Consider the following 19,227-nt stretch of genomic DNA (forward strand, 5'->3'; position numbering starts at 1 on the left):
TTTAAATGGATTCCCATAAAAGATATTCAGATGGCCAAATACACTGAAAAGGGGCTTCACATCATTACTCATTGGGGAAATGCCAAGTAAAACCACAAGGAGATATCACTACACACCCACCTGAATGGCTAAAATGAAAAGACTGACACTACCGAGTATTGCTGAGGATGTAAAGCCCCTGCATCTCCCCTACGTTGCTGGGGGGAGCCCAGGAGTGCTCTATCAATTTGGGAACATTGTTTGGCAGATTCTATTAAAGCTAAAGATATGCCTACTTTACAACCTTGTAATTCTACTCCTAAGGATATATGCCCATGAGATATGAGTGTCTGTGCTGATGATAAGATATGTATAAGAATGTTCAAAGGATTTTCTTCAAACTCGAAACACCCCAAATTCTTATCAACAGAAGATTAGAGAAATAATTTGTGGTATACATGTACAACAGAGCATTACACAATGATAAAAAGATTACACACTCTCTGATTCTATTAATGTCAAGTTTAAGAAGAGGCCAAGTTAATCTATAATGAGCCAAATTGCAGTTATGTCTGGTGGATTATATAGATTAGGAGGATGCATGAAGGAACCTTTTGGGGTACTGAGAATATTCTATATCTGGAATGGGGGGACATTTATACAGGCTGGCCATAAAGTTTATGTGCAATTTAATTCAATTTAAACAATTTAACTGCACTCAAACTTTATGGCCACCCTGTATAAATGAACGTATAAGTAAATAATTATCAATCATCTATTTAGGATGTGTGCACTTTTTATGTACTCCACTGAAAGTACGTTATTCTTCTATTTAAAAAAGTGAAAAGAGGGTGGCACCTGTGGCTCAAGGAGTAGGGCGCTGGTCCCATACACTGGGGTGGGAGGTGGTGGGTTCAAGCCTGGCCCCAGCCAAAAACTGCAAAAAAAAAAAAAAAAAAAAGTCAGAAGTTAATAAACTTAAAAAAATAAATAAATAAAAAAGTGAAAAGAAGTGCAGATTCTTATGTCCAAAGGAAGTAAAAACAATAATTTATCAAGTATACAATATGCACCAGGTTGCTTTACATAGATTATTTCCCTTAATGCATCTGAAGCACCTGTCAGCCAGATATTATTCTCATTTTGTACAGGTGAGGAAACTAAAAGGTAAAATAGCTTGTCTGAGTCTCACGGCTGGTGAGTGTAGGAGTTGGGACTGGAATGCCACATTCCACACTCTTGCCACTTGGCTTGGGATCTTGAGAGTGATTCTTAGCACAGCATCAAAGCTTTCTGCTTTGCCTGTTTCTCCGTACCCCCTGCCCAACCACCCCCGGGCATCAGATGTTGTAGATAACATTGTGAACTTCATTATGTGAACTCCAAATCCCCCTGCCTTCTTAAAAATAAAAACATGGAACCCAGCCCCTTTGTGTACCCTTTCCATGAATTAGTTGCAATCAAGAATAAGAACCCACAGTGCGCCACCCACCCGTTCACCCTACCCAGTGCTGTGGATTCTCTCAGAATGAAAGGGGGTGGGCTATTGCCATCAATATTGTGAGCCACGTTTGAACTCCAGCTCTTGGACAGTTCCTTAGCTTCTCAAGCCTTTGTCTCCTGGCCTGTGGAAAGAGGCACTGGAACTTACCTGACAGTCTCGTTGTGAGGGCTAAATGAGGCGGTATATATGGAAGGGCTCAGCTCCAAAACAGGCTCCCGGCAAGTGCTTAACAAAGCATGGAGTGGAAATGTCAAGGCTTTCACTTTCTTGGTGCCCAGGTCCTTCCAAATCTCTTAAAGAGGCTTAGTACTTTCCCCTCTACACAATTCAAAACACTTGGGAAAAATAAATTATGTGAATGATTCCTTCACAAAGTACTTTATGTGTACTCAACGAATGGGGCAGAATCTTAGTGCTTCAGCAAGGGAGGGCGACAGGGATCACTGTGAATTGCAGTGGTCACACAGATGGTCTTATTTGGGTAGATCTGCAAAAACAGGGAGGATTTAGTCACAGAGAGAGGACTGGGAAGGTGGTTCTAAGTTGGAGGAGGGTGGGAGGTGGTGCCTATAGTGGTAGGGTCTGGAAATGGTGAGCAGATAGTTTTGGTTTTGTGTAGGTGCTTAGTGGGAGAGAATGTTGTGAAGAGGGCCTGGTGGCAGGTTCAGTCCTGCCAAGAAAGTTGGGTCTTTACTGTGGGAGGTGTCAGTGAGTGTTCTTGAGGGCAGGAGGCACAAGATGGAGCCAGGGGCATGCAGGTCCACACAGGAGGTGAGAAAGACTAGGGTAGGAGGACAGGGCGAAGGGCGACGTGCAAGTTCATGGGGGTCGGGTGGGGATGAGCTGGGCATGACACAGGGTGGAGACGGTGGGGTGGGAATGGAGGTGTGGGTAGGTGATGAGAGATGGGGAGGGACTCCTTAGTCTTGAGGCTGATTGCTTGGGTTTATGAAGCAGAAAGAGAAAAGGGAAGAAAGTCATTTTGGAGATGATAATAAGAGACTCTTTCTTTTTTTTTTCTTTCTTTCTCTTTTTTTTTAGAGATAGAGTCTCACTTTGTCTCCCTTGGTAGAGTGCTGTAGCATCACAGCTCACAGCAACCTCCAGCTCTTGGGCTTAGGCGATTCTCTTGCCTCAGTCTCCCATGTAGCTAAGACTCCAGGCGTCCACCACAACGCCCGGCTATTTTTTTGTTGCAGTTTGGCCGGGGCTGGGTTTGAACCTGCCACCCTCGGATGTGGGGCCAGCGCCCTACTCACTGAGCCACAGGTGCCGCCCAGAGAGACGCTTTCTTAATGGTGGAAGCTAGAGGTGACAGATCTCTTCCTGGGTCCTTACTTTCGTCTGTTATTTGGACATTCTCAGGAACACATTGTCCGCTTCTGGTCCGAGACTTCTATGGGGGCACCCAAAGGGCAGACGCTGGCTTTACGCAAGCCTCTTTCCACCCTCGCTGCATAGAAACCACACCGAGGGAGGCGGCAGGACTAAAGCAGACTTAATAGCAGAACGGTTTACAAATCTGCCCTCCCAAAGGCAAGAGTTCCTTCAGATGCCCACCAAGGGGTGGGGGCACCTTCTTTCAGCCTGCAAGAAGTTAACACACGGACTCCTGCTTTTATGGAGAGATGCAAATAGAGTTTTGAATAAAAATCCTGTTGTTGTTTTACAGGGCTGTAGCGGTGGCCAGGAAGAAAACCACCCCCTCCGAAGGTTGTTTTTGTGACCGTTCTTTGCAGCATTGTTCTAAAAATGGGAAATTACATATTGCTGCGCCAAAGGAAACAAACACCTGCAGTTAAAGAAATACCTTCCACGGAGAGGCTTTCAGAGCATGCGCAGTTACAGCATCGTTGGGGGTCTGGAGCGGGGGCGTGTCTTCACTTCCAGGCGGATGGGCTGCGGGGGGCTTCTGTTTGTAACTAGAGAGGGCTTTGGCAACTTCGGGGCTCAGGTGATTGTCTTCGTCATTCATGCAATAAACATTTATCGAGCATCTATTCTGTGTCAACCTCGGTGGTGTTCATTCTGTTCCCTTCACTGGTGTCATTCAAATCATTATTTGCTTGTCACTTAGAAAAAAATTCCAGAGTCAATGCGTGACTGCTGTCTCCACATGACCCAGTCTCTCTTTCCTCACTTCTCCTACTTTTTTCTTCCTTCTCGCCCTCTCCCCTCTCTCTTTCTTCTGTATTAGTCCAAAGAAAGCAAATGAGACCAAGCTTGGTAGCTTTAAATCCCAGCACTCTGGGAGGCTGAGGCAGGAGGATCCTTTCAGCTCAGGAGTTTGAGAGCAGTCTGAGCAAGAGCAAGACCCTGTCTCCACTAAAAAAAAAAAAAAAAAAAAAAAAAAGGCAAAATGTAATTTTTGACATGTCAACCCATACGTTTCTTCAGCACATGACTTTTCAAATTTCCCATCACGGGGGCAGTGTGAAATTTTTATTCTATGGTGGTAGACGTTAAAAGATAACATTTTGGTCATCTGGTTAACCAGATAACCAAACTTTTATCAACACCGATAAAATTTCAAAACAATCAGATCTTGGAATTTATCAAGCGTGAAATGAATTCATTTCAGATGGATTTGTGACTTAAGAGATATCCAATTTCATAAACTGATCTCATTTTCATCTAGAAACAAAAAAGCAGCAGGGAGCAACAGGGTATAATGAATTTCAGACCTTTTAGAATTTTGGTTAGAACTTCTTACCCACGGAGCACTGTGAACTCTTCACATGGGTCAGCCAGAGAGAAAGGGAAGTTTTGGGGAGTCAGGGTCATCTTCCAGGAATTACTTGGTTATTGATGTGGTCCTGCCCGGAAGCAGAGAGATTGAACAAAAATAATCTCAAGTTCTATGATATACTTATTTTACTGTCTTAGTTTTCACACTTGTTTCAGGTTTTCTACTAGAGGCTCCAAGGTAGGATCCTGCTGGTGTGGGCTGGTTTGTGACGCAGATGCACATTTGAATGATTTATTTTCCTTTTGCTTACCTGGATTTTCTAATTTACTGAAACAAGAAGCAAGATAACAGAAATGTGGGTCATGGGCGGTGCCTGTGGCTCAGTGAGTAGATCCCCGGCCCCATATACCAAGGGTAGCGGGTTCGAACTTGACCCTGGCTAAACTGCAACAAAAAAATAGCCAGGCATTGTGGTGGGTGCCTGTAGTCCTAGCTACTTGGGAGGCTGAGGCAAGAGAATCGCCTAAGCCCAAGAGCTGGAGGTTGCTGTAAGGTGTGATGCCACGGCACTGTACTGAGGGCAACAGAGTGAAACTCTGTCTCAAAAAAAAAAAAAAAAGAAATGTGTGTCATGCCTTCTTGAGCCTTCGTGGGGCTCACATTCTAGACAGGGCAACAGCTTCAAGCACACAGACTAAGATAGAGCCAGGTGAGGTGTATCAGATCCCAGTGGTAGCAAGAGCCCTGACCCTTAGGGTGTGAACGGCTGGGTGGGAGAGCAGGGAGAAAGAGCCTGAGAGCTGAGTCTGGAAAGGATCCATAGCCAGACTTGACAAATAAAAATTCAGGATGATGAGGCTGGGTACGGTGGCTCATGCCTGTAATCCCAACACTTTGGGAGGCCGAGGCAGGTGGATTGCCTGAGCTCACAGGTTCGAGACCAGCCTGAGCCAGAGTGAGACCTCGTCTCTAAAAATAGCCAGGTGTTGTGGTGGGTGCCTGTAGTCCCAGCTACTGGGGAGGCTGAGGTAAGAAAATCACTTGAGCCCAAGAGTTTGAGATTGCTGTAAGCTATGATGCCATAGCACTCTACCAAGGGTGACAAAGTGAGACTATCTACAAACAAAACAAAACAAAATTCAGGATGATGTCTGGTTAAATTGCATTTTAACTAAATAATGTATCTTTTTTTTATTATAGATATGTCTTGAGTATTGGATGGCTCATAAAGGATGGAATTTGGTTCTTGGGGAAGGGGGGCTTTGGGAAAGGGAGATGCTCTGTCCAGTGAGAACCACTTGTGCAAAATTGTGGAGGTGTGAACAACATGAATATGATGCATGTTTCAAATATTGTGTGTGCATTAATGTAAAGTGACCAGCCTAACTTGGAGGGCAATTATATTCCCAAGCCTTGCCCATCACTGCACCCTGAAGGCAAAGGGTGGGTCGGGGAACAGCAGAGTGCAGAGTGGGAAGCAGGATGTCTGAGAGTCTCCTGCACTGGGTGGGAGTCTAGACTTGATATTATAGGAAACTGAGAGCAGAAAAGGATTTTAAGAAAAACATGAAATTGCTGTTTGATTTTTAGCAATCATGGGAAGGGGCAAGACTAGTGACCACTTAGGAGGCAGACTAATGGCTCCCACAAAAATGTCCATGTCATTATTCCCAGAACCTGTGAATGTGTCAAGGTGAATGAAGGTTGCCCACGAGCTGACTTTAGGATGGGGGGGAGATTACCCTGGATTATCTGGGTGGGACTAATGTAATCATAAATGTCTTTACAAACGGGAGAGGGAGGCAGAAGACAGAGATTTGAGGATGCTTTGCTGCTGGCTTTGAAGATGGGAAAGGGCCTGTGAGCCAAGGAATGAGGGTGGCCTCTAGAAACCAGAAAAACAAAGAAACACATTTCCCCCTAAAGCCTCCAGAGAGAGTGCAGCCTGCCAGCACCTTGATTTTTAGCCCAGTAAGATTCAGTTCAGACTTCTGGCCTTCAGGATTGTAAGATAATAAATTTGTGGGTTTTTGTTTTTTTTTCTTTTTGAGATAGAACCTCAAGCTGTAGCCCTGGGCAGAGTGCTGTGGCATCACAGCTCACAGCAACCTCCAACTCCTGGGCTCAAGTGAGTCTCTTGCCACCGCCTCCCAAGCAGCTGGGACCACAGGTGCCCATCACAACGCCTGGACATTTTTTGGTTGCAGCTGTCATTATTGTTTTGTAGGCCCGGGCTGGACTGGAACTCGCCAGCTTAGGTGTATGTGGCTGGTGCTTTAGCCGCTTGAGCCACAGGCGCCGAGCCAAATTTGTGGTTTTTTAAGCCATTAAGTTTGTAGCGATTTGTTATAGCAGCCATAAGAAACAAATGTAGAAGCTATCTGAAAATAGGGTAGACAGAAGGGGACAAATTCAAAGTAAATTGAGATGGACTCAGAGACTGGACACCTAAGGTCGGGAGGTCAGGAGATGGCATGCCTTATAGCCCTTCCTCTGCCCCATACCCTGCTCCATGTCCCATCTTTCTTTCCCCAGGGGCCCCTGACCAAGTCTCTGTCCTGTCTTAGAGTTGATTAGTACCTACTTCTGGTACAGGGGCCAAAGGTGGAGATCGGAAGGAAGCTCTGTCCTCACAGCTACACAGGGTGGCTGCATGCCACGGTCACATATTTCAGATATCTTCCGAGTTAACTCAACTTTTGTGATAGGCTGGGGGTCCATTCACTTGATGGGGGAACAGATCTGAGTTCTAAACCCCTGGTTTATCAATTCCAAAGTGGGCAACTGTGCTTACTTAGCTGAATCTATTTTCAGAGTTTTTTCTTTTTTTGCATGTACTATAGTTTTGTAATTTTAGTTTGCTCATGGAAATACTTCGGGTGGCTACTGATGATTCATCCTCACATTAGTCCCATGTGCCTGTTGGTGCATTCTGAAAGTGCTTGGGAGGAACATCTCCTAATTACACGTTTCAGAATGTATTGTTGGTGTGGCTCCATCATCATCAATAAAGGTTTCCTTTGTCATCTATCTGAAGCCATTTTAAGTGGCAATCACTCTGCAGTGAATTACTATCTACAAACCTCTTGGTATTTGCAAACAGCATGCCTTGCATCAGCCATAAACTAGATGTAATTTTGTCCATATCATGTTGATAAAGTTGATGAGGGCTGGTTTTGCTTCCTCTTCCTGCCTTGTGAGTCATTTACAGATTTCTGTGCCAAGCTAACCTCTGCCTCATGTGTAAAGCTGCAGTTTTTGTAGTGATCAATAAATCCAAGCTATACATTGACATACAGAAAGTCAAGCCCTTGGATTTTGCAATGTGATGGCAATGCTTGCTAATTATCATTACTCTTCAGCTTTCTCTGAGTAAGATTCCTTTGATTGCAGGTTTCAGGGGCAACACATTTTCAAAAACAATTTTCACCTAGATTTAGTTTTCTTGACAATCTGATCAGGAAATGTGGTCTTTGTCTCCCCAGGGCTCCTCAAAGATATGAATGTTAAAACTAGTATAGTGCTAAAAATACATTTCTTTTTCTTTCTTTCTTTCTTTCTTTCTTTTTTTTTTTAGAGACAGAGTCTCACTTTGTTGCCCTCGGTAGAGTGCTATGGCATCACAGCTCATAGCAACCTCCAGCTCTTGGGCTTAGGTAATTCTCTTGCCTCAGCCTCCCGAGTAGCTGGGACTACAGGCGCCCGCCACAATGCCCGGCTACATTTCTTCTTTTTAATCCTTTTTAAATTTTGTTGAGATACATTTATTTAAGTTTTTTCTTCACATTGTGCTAATATCTTTCAAACGTAGGAAGCTTATATGCATACACTGGCCTTCTGCTCTCTTATAGAGAGTTTGGCATATTCATAGTGAAAATGGCTGATTGTATTATATATAATATATTATGGACTCACTTTTCTTTTTCTCCTCCTCTTCCTCTTTCTTCTTCAGATATAAAAACCATTCTTAGGTTAAAGTTTGTTCAAAAATAGGCTACAGCCTGGCCACAGTTTGCTGGCCATTGCTATAATATATGGTTAACTATTGTGAGTAACCCATGCAGACAGAAAAGAACCCAATAGTAGCTCATGCTGTAATCTTCGTACTCTGGGAGGCTGAGGTGGGTGGATTTTTGAGCTCAGGAGTTCAAGACTGGCCTGACTAAGAGTGAGAAGCCATCTCTACTAAAAATAGAAAAAAACTAGCTGGGTGTGCCAGTGGGTGCCTCTAGTCCCAGCTACTTAGGAGGCTGAGGCAAGAAGATCACTTGCGCCCAAGAGTTTTTGAGGTTGCTGGGGCTGGGTGAGGTGGTTCATGCCTATAATCCTAGCAGTCTGGGAGGCCGAAGTGAGTGGATTGCTTGAGCTCAGGAGTTCAAGAGCGGCCTGAGAAAGAGTGAGACCCTGTCTCTGAAAATAGCTCAGCATTGTGGCCGGCGCCTGCAGTCCCAGCTACTCGGGATGCTGAGGCAAGAGAATCACTTGAGCCTGAGAGTTTGAGGTTGCTATGAGCTGTGACCCCACGACACTTTACTGAGGGTGACAAAGTGCGACTCTGTCTTAAAAAAAAAAAAAAGAGTCTGAGGTTGCTGTGAGCTATTATGACACTCTACCACTCTATCCAGGGGGATAAAGCGAGATGCTCAAAAGAAAAATAAGAAAGAAAGAAAGAAAAGAACCCAATAAACATTCCTTCATTTCTCTAATTTCCTTCCGCTTTCTATCTTTTCTTGGGGGGGAGGTAAATTGTAATCTTTTTTTAATTGGAAAACAAATATACAACTTGGAATGGATTTGATGCAAATTGGGCCATAAGCAGATTTTCTTTAAGTGGCTAAACAAAGTTTAAAAGCAAGTAACAATAAAAGAAAATGTTCCTAGTACAGGACCAGATAATACATTCATTTTGCAATCAATGTACATCACACAGATGCATGGCCTTTCTGTGGCTGCAATCAGTTTATCTTTGCATTCTACTCCTTTAAATCTAACACACATCTCTGTGTGTTGACATAGCTCACATTCTTGTGATCACCTACAGTGACTCCTGCAGTTACCTACCCAGCCCCCAGACTCACCACAACATATCAGCTCCCCAAATACCTGCATTGTATTTGCCCTAGGTAAATCCTTCCCTGGCTGTGAATGGGCAATTAAAATTCTGAACCTTTTATGGCCCTGGATCTTTATCCTTTTGAACAATACTCATCTAGATGGGTGATCCTCTGCAGGCCAAGATATGTGGGCTAATGATGACCTGGATGCGAAGAATCTGGCGCCACTGCCGGGAGTAGGTGGGGGAGGCAGGAGGCCCCCCCAAAGGCCCCACCCGCAGCAAAGAATCTCTTCTGGGATTGCCAATCCCCCTGACCAGTTCTGGAATTTTTGCAATCAGTCCCTCCTTTGTGGAGGACAATGCAGGGCGGATGTGGTGGCTTTACATTTTGGGTGCACCAGTGTGTTTGTTTCGGGGCTAGGTGGACTCCTCTTACCAGTATCACTTAGTTTATCATCGCTGCAGATTTCCCACTTGCGGGTCCCACTACTTGTAGGGCAGGGGTTGGGGCCTGGGCTCTGGAATCTGGGTTGTGTGAGGAGTAAAAGGGAAATTGCGAAAAGGCCTGCCATTGAGTAAGCAATCAATAAAGATAATCAGGTTGTGCTTTCTGTCCTAGGACTTTAAAAATCGGGCAGGTGACGGTCAAAGGTCGGCCACACCAGCTCCCCTTGGTCCTCCCCACCTTTGGGGCGGTCTCAGGTTCCAGATTATTGGCCTCACCCTTGGAATCGTCTGAGAATGGAGTTATTGCTAATTCCAAGAGGGCTGACGCATCATTGGCGGGGTTCAACCGGGAGGCAACATGGTTTGTGTGACTGCTCCTGTTCTTCCTCAGAATTATGACTTTAAAAATCCTTTAAAAAAATCAGATTTAAAAAATTATACAGACGACACAAACTCCCCAGACGGAATGGCGCTTCGCCCTCCGCCCACAGGGAGCCGGGTCTGGGGCGCGGGTCCGCTCGGGGCCCCGCGGCCGGCACTGCCCCCTGGTGGCCTCAGCGCTCCTCGCCGGTGCCGCGCCCACGCCCTTTGCCCATCCGTAGCCCCCTCCACCCGGCTGCGCTTCGGTTTAGCTGCTCAACTGGAGCGGCCGGCCGTGGCGACTACCCTGGGACGGTGGTGGGGTTGGGGTCTTTAGATCCACCCTGGACGCATCTTGAGGACGAGTTCTGTTGTTTTGTACATTTTGCTCTAGTCTAGACCGATTGAACAGCCCGTGCCGTGTTTCTAGTACAAAGGCCCGGAGGTGGGAAGGGGCTAGAGTGCAGAGGACGTGGGGGTGCGGGGACGAGCGGAGTGAGGGGCAGTGGGAAGGAAGGGGGAAGCAGAAGCCAGCCACGACCTCTTCCTGGACTTTGAACTTTTTAAAAGCGTGCTGAGGGATGGCAGGGGGATGGGCAGTGGAGGAGGTATTTGATTAGAATTCCTCTGGCCGGTTAGGAGGCCCTTCGGGAGTGGATAATTTCAGGGGCCCATTTAGAGGTACCCTGTGTTGGCTGGAGGGGAAAGGGTCAGGGATGAGCCTTAGGCTTCTGCCCAGAGCAGCCCAGCGGGGAGGGTGCAGATAGAACTCAGGAGGTTAGAGGCAGTTAGAGGTTAGAGCCAGGTCTCTGCTTCTGCTTCCAATGGAGCTTGAGATGTTCAGAAGATAATGGGCCAGAAGGGAGGAGGCTTGAGCTCCTTTTGCTGGCAGGAATGTAGAGGGAAGGGACCCTGGGGGACTTCTGCATTTTCTCCTGAGGGCCTCAGCTGACATCTTTTTTAATACTCTGGCTTCCCAGGACCTCCCTCCTCTAGCAGGTATATAAGAGGTAAAGGCACAAACGTTGAGAGAGGCAAAAATGTAACAGAAACCCGACTGGTGGGCCAGTGGTGGGAGCGGAGTCCAGGAAGCGCAGGGCACAGGCGTGGGGGAATTTAGGCTTTTAAATCCAATGGGATTCTTAAATCCTAATCACACAGTGAGCCTTGGACTATTTTTTTTTTCTAGAACAAATAAAGAAAGATACAAAAGCCCCAACACAATCGTGAATGAACGCCAAAGTTAAACAAAGATGGATAACAATACAAAGAAACTCTAATCTCAACTACAGAGATACAGTAAATTCTGGGAGGAAGTAAGATTGTAAAAGGACTTGGATTATCTCTCAAAAGCCTCTTAAAAAAAGGTAAAGGGAAATGCCTAGAAAGATCACAGGTGCCTGCTTGCCTGGGAACATTGGCATTGTGACGCTCATCTCTGGATTAGAAACAGGTCTAGAAAATAGGGCGGGATTGCAGTCAAACGGCTAGAGGCAGCCACTCTGACCAGTGTGAGTGAAGGATAAAGGTTACTGTGAAGTTAGTGATCTGCCTCTGGCCTTCTGGGGGAGGGTGTCTAGTCCTCCAGCTTCTTCACTGGGTCCCTGCCTGTCTGATGTTTTGGTCAGGGCTGAAAGCTGCCAGTGCCATGTCATAACTGGAGAATGTGCCTATGAACAGGGATTTGATGACTTGTAGAAAGAAGCTGAGTACAGAAAAGAGAAAGCACACAAGTCTCCAGGCCCGTTTCCAAGCCGGCCAGCCCTCTGGCTGGGTCTGCCCAGATGAAAACTGCCAGGCCCGTCAGCAAGGGATAGCAGACTTTTCATCGATGGAGTAGATGTTAGATCTGGTGATGCTCTAAGCCGTTGATGACTATGTGGTACATATTTTCTAGGTTACAGCCAGCTTTTGGTGGCTTGCCTGTGTCTTCCTTGGACTTCCCCGGTTGGGTGGGGCCAGGTGCCATTTGTTCTGTTTGCTAGAGTTCTCTGCGGAATGTGCAGAATGTGATTGTAGAAGCTGCTGATGTGATTTTGTTATGCAGCGTGGGGGCTAGGAAGAGGCCACTAAGGGTTTTGGTTCCTGTCGGAAACTTGCCTCTCACAAGTGGTTAGTGATGGTCTGAGTCACGTGTCACTGGGGACATGTGGCAAAGTCATGCTCTGGCAGGAAAGAGGCTCTGGTACCAGCCCAGCACAGGCCCCACACCTGGCCTGGAATTGCTCTGCACAAATAAGCGCTGGGCCCCGGGCCATGCTCTGCTCACACACAGACAATCCTGTTGTCCCACTGTGCTACCCATAGGCAAGTGCTGCCCAAACTGTGATCTTTTCTCAAATCCCTGCAGCTGGGGAATTGGTTGTCATTTTCTGTCCTCTGCTTGGTTCCATCTTTCCACTGAGTTTCAGTCAACTCCCTTGTCCTTGAATTTTCCAGCTTGTGGAAAATTTGGCTTCCCTGCTCTGACTCCAAGGCCCCACTCAAAGCAGCCACTTCTAGTCAGACCTCCAGTTGGATATTATTGTTACACACACACACATCCCAACCTACACCTTAACATACTCAGTCCTGTCTTGCTGAGCCATACTTACTTCTACAGCACTGGGCTTTCCTAATTAATATGCTTTTCGGTTCAAAATGATGTCATTTCCCTTGAAAAATTAATAAGGCTCTCTGCAAAATAGTTCCCACTGCTTCTTGGTTTGAGTTTTCTACTCAAAACAGAGTAATATTCCCAGAGTATTACTCCCAGAGTATTTCAAATGAGAGTGGAAGAAGCTGATGTAGAGTGAAAACAGAATTAGGCAACCCAGTTCTCCAAAGATGAGGGACTTGAAGGCAGATGTCTTCGTTTCTCCCTCTCTCCCTCCCCTCCTTCCTTTAGTTCTCTCCCTCCCTCTTTCCCTATGTCTTCCTCTTATCCTTTCTGCAGAGCACACAAAACTCCACTATGGGCGCTCACTTTGGCAGCACATATACTAAAATTGGAATGATACAGTGAAGATTAGCATGGCCTCTGCACAAAGATGACATGCAAATTTGAGAAGTGTTCCATATTTTTTCTTTTTCCTAAAGAAAACTCCACTCAGGGTTGGCATTTTCCCAAAGGAAAGATCCCTTGCTGGAATATTCTTCTCTTCCCAAAATGAGAGACTTGCCTTGGCTTGAGTTTTTTCTGGGGACAAGTGTTTCTGCAGCTCCCCTTCCAGCTCCTTTGGTTGCTAGCATGCGGTGGGAACCCCAAACCTGGAAGCTGCAGTAGGGTGTCTGGCATCTTAGGGTCTGTCAAGTTTGAGCTCTGAGGGGCTCATATTTCTATTCCATTCTTCGTTACACATGCTCAGCCACATGGGTCTTCGTCTCTCCCTCCAGTCTGTTCCATTCCCTGGAATTCTGAGTTGTTAGATATGGAAGGTGGGATCCTTTCCAGGTTTCCTCACGGCCTTGGGGCTCTCCCCCAGTTCCCGAGCCCCAGTTCTCTGGGATTCAGTGTTCTAGGCCCTCCCTGTGGCTTCAGAGAGGGCATGGGCAGCTCATCCCTTCTGAGCAGGACTGGGTGGTACTGAGAGTTCCTGCATCCAGGCTTGGGTACTCACAGTGCTGAAGCAGACCGCCAGCATGACCAGGGTGGGGGTGACAGCTGGCTTCCTAGGAGGGGGTAGGGGAGGCTCTAGTTTGTTGTGGTCTGGGGTGAGACATGCCCAGCAAGGTGCCTTTTATGTGCTTCAGGAAGTGCCAGGAGGGAGGAGGGCAGGGCAGGGGCTCCAGTGTGAGACTGTGCTACTGACTTGGGCATCAGCTCAGTAGAAGAAATACAGTGTTCTCTTTTTTCAGTCTAGTTCTGCACCCATTGAAGCTGAGTCCACATAATAGGCAACTTGGAGGGAACCCAGGGTCCTGCATGGAGGTAGTGACACTGAGTCAGGGGACGCAGAAACCTGGCTCCTGTGTCTCGTTTTGAACCTGGGCACTGGGGCAGCCCAGATGAGTAGATGCAATATGGAGCCCACCTGGGCCCATCACCGCAGGAGAGATGGAGGCCCAAGGTCCCTCACAAGAAGCAGGGAAAGACTAGAGTTCAGGACCTTGACACTGCACTGGGCTCTTTCCATGCTCCCTTCCAAGGAAAGTAGCTAGATCTTTTTTTTTTTTTTTTTGAGACAGAGTCTCACTATGCACCTCAGTAGAGTGCTGTGGTGTCACAGCTCATAGCTTTTGGGTTTAAGCGATTCTCTTGTCTCAGCCTCCTGAGTAGCTGGGACTACAGGTGTCTGCCACAATGCCCAGCTATTTTTGTTGTTGTTGTTGCAGTTGTCATTGTTGTTTAGCAGGCCCGGCCAGGTTCAAGCCCACCAGCCTTGGTATATGTGACTGGTGCCCTAACCACTGAACTATGGGTGCCAAGCCAAAAATAGCTAGATCTTAAGCCATGAAGGTCATATGGTTCAGAGCATTGCTGCTGTCAGACTTGGGTGGGGGCACTGGATTGAAGCACCTTGACAATTCGAAGACTTTTCCAGAACACCCTTCAGAAACCTGTGGCTTGGTGCCTGTAGCTCAGCGCCTAGGACACTAGGCACATACACTGGAGCCGGCAGGTTTGAATCCAGCCTGGGCCTGCCAAACAATGACTACTACAACCCCCCAACCCCACCCTAAAACAACAACAACAACAACAATAAAAAACAGCCGGGCATTGTGGTGGGCACCTGTAGTCCCAGCTACTTGGGAGGCTGAGGTAAGAGAATTGCTTAAGCCCGAGAGTTGGAGGTTGCTGTGAGCTGTGATGCCATGGCACTCCACCCAGAGTGACAGAGTGAGACTATCCAAAAAAAAAAAAAAGAAAAAGAAAAGAAACCTTAGGCCCAACTCAGACTAGATAACAGCCTGCTCCAGGCTGGGTTTGTCCCCAGAATGGCTCTCGGTTCTTTCGTTTCCCTCTGATGGCCAAATCAATGAGCACCTTCAGTCCTTATCTCAACTGACCTCTTGGTAGCCTTGATACTGGTGAAGGCTTCCTCGTAGACCCATTCTCTCTCTTGCACTCCCACGGCTCAGATCATTCCTGTTTTCTTTCTCTGACCATTCCTTCTTCTCTTTAGATGTTTATTCTTTGCTGACAAGTGTTGCTGTTTCCCAGGCTTTGGCCTTAAACCCTTTTGCCTCCAGTTGTTGTGTCCTGTGGCTGCCCCTCTCCTCTCAGCACCCAGCCCGGCCCATTCAAAGCAACCCCCCCTTGGCCTCCCTGACTCCCTGCTGCTCTCCTGGCCATCTCTGCAAGGTCATCATTGTGATCTTTCTAAAACCCACTGATATTGCCACTCTCCATCTTGAAGCCCCTTTAAAACTTCCTTTAGCCAGAAGAATAAAATTCAAGGCCAGGCATGGTGGCTCATGCCTGTAATCCTAGTGCTCTCAGAGGCCAAGGTGAAGGATCACTAGAGCTGAGGAGTTTAAGACGAGCCTGAGCAAAGTGAGGCCCCACATCCCTACTAGACAGAGAAAAATTAGCCGGGGTGGTGGCAGGTGCCTATAATTCCAGGTGCTCAGGAGGCTGAGGTGAGAGGATCACTTGAGCCCAGGAGTTTGGGGTTGCTGTGAGCTAGGCTGATGCCACAGCACTCTAGCCCAGGCAACGGAGTGAGACTCTATCTCAACAACAACACCCCCCCAATCCCAATTAAACAAATTCCACATTGTGATAAGCTAGTTTTAGGGAGACAGGGTCTTGCTCTTGTTTAGGCTGATCTGGAACTCCTGAGCTCAGGCAATCCACCTGCCTCGGCCTCCCGGAGTGCTGGGATTATAGGTGGGAGCCTGACCCATGGTGTATTAGCTGCTATATTATCATTACGTCACCCCTCTCTGCCTTGATTGCTTGTCTTTAGAAGGCCCATAATACTATTCGTTACTGCATCTGCCAAGAGAGCGGAATCTGTGCAAAGTGCTTGATGTGGCACCTGGCATTGAGAATGGGCTCCGTGGATGTGGCCCTTGGTGAGATTTCGCTTTCAGGCTGGGCCTGGCCTAGGATGAGCTTCTCCTTTGTTCCTGGGCGTTCTCGAAATGTCCATCAAATACACCTGTGGGGTCAGCTGACCCCAGGGCAGAGGTCGAGTTCTTTTTCCTGCGGGAAAGCTGTGTAAAGAGTCTCAGTGCCCAGGAATTCTTGTCTTTGAGTTGTACAGTAAGGGTGTCTTCATGTCCCCTGCTCCCCAGCTGTCAGGTGGTGGGCTCGGGGGGCGGGGTAGGGGGTGTGTTTCCTGGATGCGTAGATGACCACTCAGTGACACAGTGGCCTTGCAGAGCATGGCTGGATAAGCATCACTGAGACAGGTTTAAAATGCAGCCTCGTGAAAGTCTGCAGTGCTCTCCCTCCAGGGCAGTCTGTGTGTTGTCTGTCGTCTAAGGCTGTATTCCAGAATGATGCATGTCCTCCTCTTGATGCTGCCATTTTTCTCTGTGTGTCCCTCCTCTGAATTCCTTATTCCTCCACCTTCATTCCTGGGCTTTCTCTTCCCCTCCCCTCCTCCTTCCCCTCACAGCCATCCCTCTCCTTTCCCTCTCCTACCTTCTCTCTCCTCTCTCTCCTTCCCCTTCCTTCCCCCCTTCCCTCTCTCTCCTTTCTTTTTACCCACTCCCTGGCCTTGGACAAAGCACTGGTACCTTCCTCCTTGCTGTCCGCCTAGGGCCCTTCCAGACCTGTCAGTCAATCATCCTGGACCTTCTCTTGCTGTCCAGCTTCCTCTGGGACCGTCAGGTCTGGGAACCACATCAGGGTCCTGAAATTTTATCATTTCCCCTAGGGAATATCACAGATTCGGGATAGTTGTGCCACCAGGTTTATTTGGAGGCTACTTATCTAAGATGAAAGAAACCCACTGAAGGCCAAAAAGAAAAAAGATTGTTCATTATTTTAAAAAAATCAAGCAAAGAAACCCATAATATTAAGTGCCTTCTTCCTTCTGAGTCTGGCTCCATAGCCTAACCACCTGGTCTCTGCAGTCAGTTCATCTTTAGGCCGTCAGCTGTCTGCATCCCCCCCTCTTCTTGGGGACCATTGAAAAGTGTGGCCACTGGAGCTGATATTGGCAAGGAGGAGAGCTGGACTCCCTGGGGCATCTTAGAGCTTTCTCTGTACTAACAGGGTTGCTACCAGTGGGTCCTTCTGTGGGTAGCAGCTGATCTGGTTGGGGCTGCACCAACAGCAGCAGAACCCTGGGGTCTCCCAGTCACATAGCCCATAACCTCAGATTCTGCTCTCTACCTTCAACCTTCAGAGTTCAAACTCCAGGGACAGAATAGCTGGCACCTGTATCTTTGACTTAGCAGTCAGAGGTAGAGAGGAGATGGGAGCAACTAATTGTAATGCCACGTGGGGAGAGGGAGGAAGGGAGAGAAGGAGGTGGTGCTCTGGGAGTGGGAATGGGCTGTCCCAGGAGAGGCAGCAGACAGAAGAGGGAGGACCTAGCATTTGAGCAACCTCTTGTGGGTGGGCAGTGCCAGGGGTTGGGTGAAGCGAGGGATGTGCCAGGAGGAGGAAGCTGTATGAGGGGAGGCCCCGGCTCAGGAGAGGACCTGGGTATGGTTCAACTTGTGAGGAACAGATGAGAGCAAAAGTACAGAGAAAGCCCAGGGCTGGGCTAGTGGTGAGGGGCCTTTGTGCTGAGCGGACAAGCATGGGCCGGAACCCAGAGAGCAGGGAGGGGCTGCAGGCCTGGGCCACATAGTCCAAATATGCCCGGAGGAGGCTTCTTTCCTGCTGGCTCAGCCAAGTGGACCACTGGTCCCTGCTGTTCCTGGGGTTTTGGCTCCTGGGGCCCAGCTGGTGGGCACCAGGCTTCCAAGTACAAAGGCCGGAGGTTTGTCCTCACTCTGGGTGGGACCTCACCTACCACCACCAAGTGTCCCAGACAGGTGTTTCCATCTGGCCCTGGGAGACCCCTGCTTGGCATCAGGGGCCTGCACAGCTTCTGATTTCCTGACCCGCCACCTGGCACAGGGAGGCAGAGTGGTAAATATTAACATCTGCTCCCCACATCCTTTAACTCCACGCATTGCGAGTTCCAGATCAGAACCCTCAAGCCTGCGTAGCGTGTGCTGACGGCTGGGACCTGCCATTCTGGCTGCATGTGGGCAGTTTATCTGGTCACCGTGCAAAGGCAGCATGTACTGGGGGTTGGCAAGTCACTTGGGGGTGGCAGTGAATCAGCATAGTTCCTGCAAACCCCTGTATCCCCCAAACCCCATGTGAACTGGTCCTTGTTCTGGGAGAGCCCTGATTCACAGCAGGGCGCTGGGGGAAGCCTGCTCTGAACCTGAGGGTGGGAGGGTGCTGAGGGGCCTGGAAGCCTCTGGGGTATTTGGACTACGTGGCCCAGGCCGGCAGCCTTTCCCTTAGACATGGCCATGTAGGTGTAGTGTGGGTGCCAGGTTGTTGAACCATGTTCAGTGCTCATTGATGGGAGGGAGGGGCTGGGTTAGCAGCAGCCCCCAGCCCATACTACTAGAAGGTGCTGACTGAGGCCACAAGCTCATCCATGCCCAGCACTTGGCGAACCCTAACGAGCAGGAAGCTGGGGTACAGCCTGTGCTGGCAGCTGGCTTCCTGCAAGTCCCAGCATGGCCTAGAAAACAGGTTGCAGTCCTGGGCAGGCCACTATGAGCCTCTCCATCTGGCTGGGCCACTGTGGGAAGACCAGTCAGGCTACAGACTGGACTCAGCTCATGGGGTCAGCTCCTGGGGCATGTTGGGAGGTCAGCTTTCTTCCTGTGCCCTGGGCATCTAGCTCCAGTCTGCTAAGGAAGTAGCTCCCTAGCAGAGCAGATCTTTCCTGCAGGCTCAGGCCATTTTCTTCTGCCTTAGAGGCTCCTAGAGCTGACCCCTGCATTGACCTAGGGCTCTCCCAGGAGGGCCCCGACAACTTTTGGACATTCTAGCTTTTTTGTCCACCAGGGCCTGTGAGGCTTTTTGAAGTCTAAAAAATTGTCATGTGTCTGCTGACTCCAAAATATAAAAAGAAAATTTCAAAATTATGATCAATGGTTAGTCATCTAGGTAACATTATTTTGAGTGCAACTCGAAATGATACACTTAGTTCATGTGATTTAACATGAACTAAGTGTATCATTTATTCCTAGGATCAAAATTATTAACTTTGGTTTTTTTTGTTTCTTTTTTTTTTTTTT

The 19,227-nt window shown here is 48.0% G+C and overlaps 1 protein-coding gene and 1 non-coding gene across 2 annotated transcripts in view; both read left to right on the plus strand.

Moving 5' to 3' along the window:
• The window catches only part of AHNAK (AHNAK nucleoprotein), a 97,870-nt gene extending 94,387 nt beyond the window's left edge, over positions 1 to 3,483 (plus strand). Inside the window, exon 6 of the mRNA XM_012810651.2 lies at positions 3,156 to 3,483. Coding sequence (XP_012666105.1) covers positions 3,156 to 3,163 — 8 coding nt within the window. The 3' untranslated portion in view covers positions 3,164 to 3,483. The remainder of the gene's footprint in view (positions 1 to 3,155) is intronic.
• A 9,509-nt stretch (positions 3,484 to 12,992) lies between these two features.
• LOC111728102 lies at positions 12,993 to 13,099 on the plus strand. The gene has a single exon (XR_002775497.1). It is a non-coding gene; the product is annotated as a U6 spliceosomal RNA (small nuclear RNA).
• Positions 13,100 to 19,227: the final 6,128 nt, after the last annotated feature.

Source organism: Otolemur garnettii, unplaced genomic scaffold, assembly GCF_000181295.1.
Source record: "Otolemur garnettii isolate 467f Iridium unplaced genomic scaffold, OtoGar3 scaffold00140, whole genome shotgun sequence".
Lineage (NCBI taxonomy): Eukaryota > Metazoa > Chordata > Mammalia > Primates > Galagidae > Otolemur > Otolemur garnettii.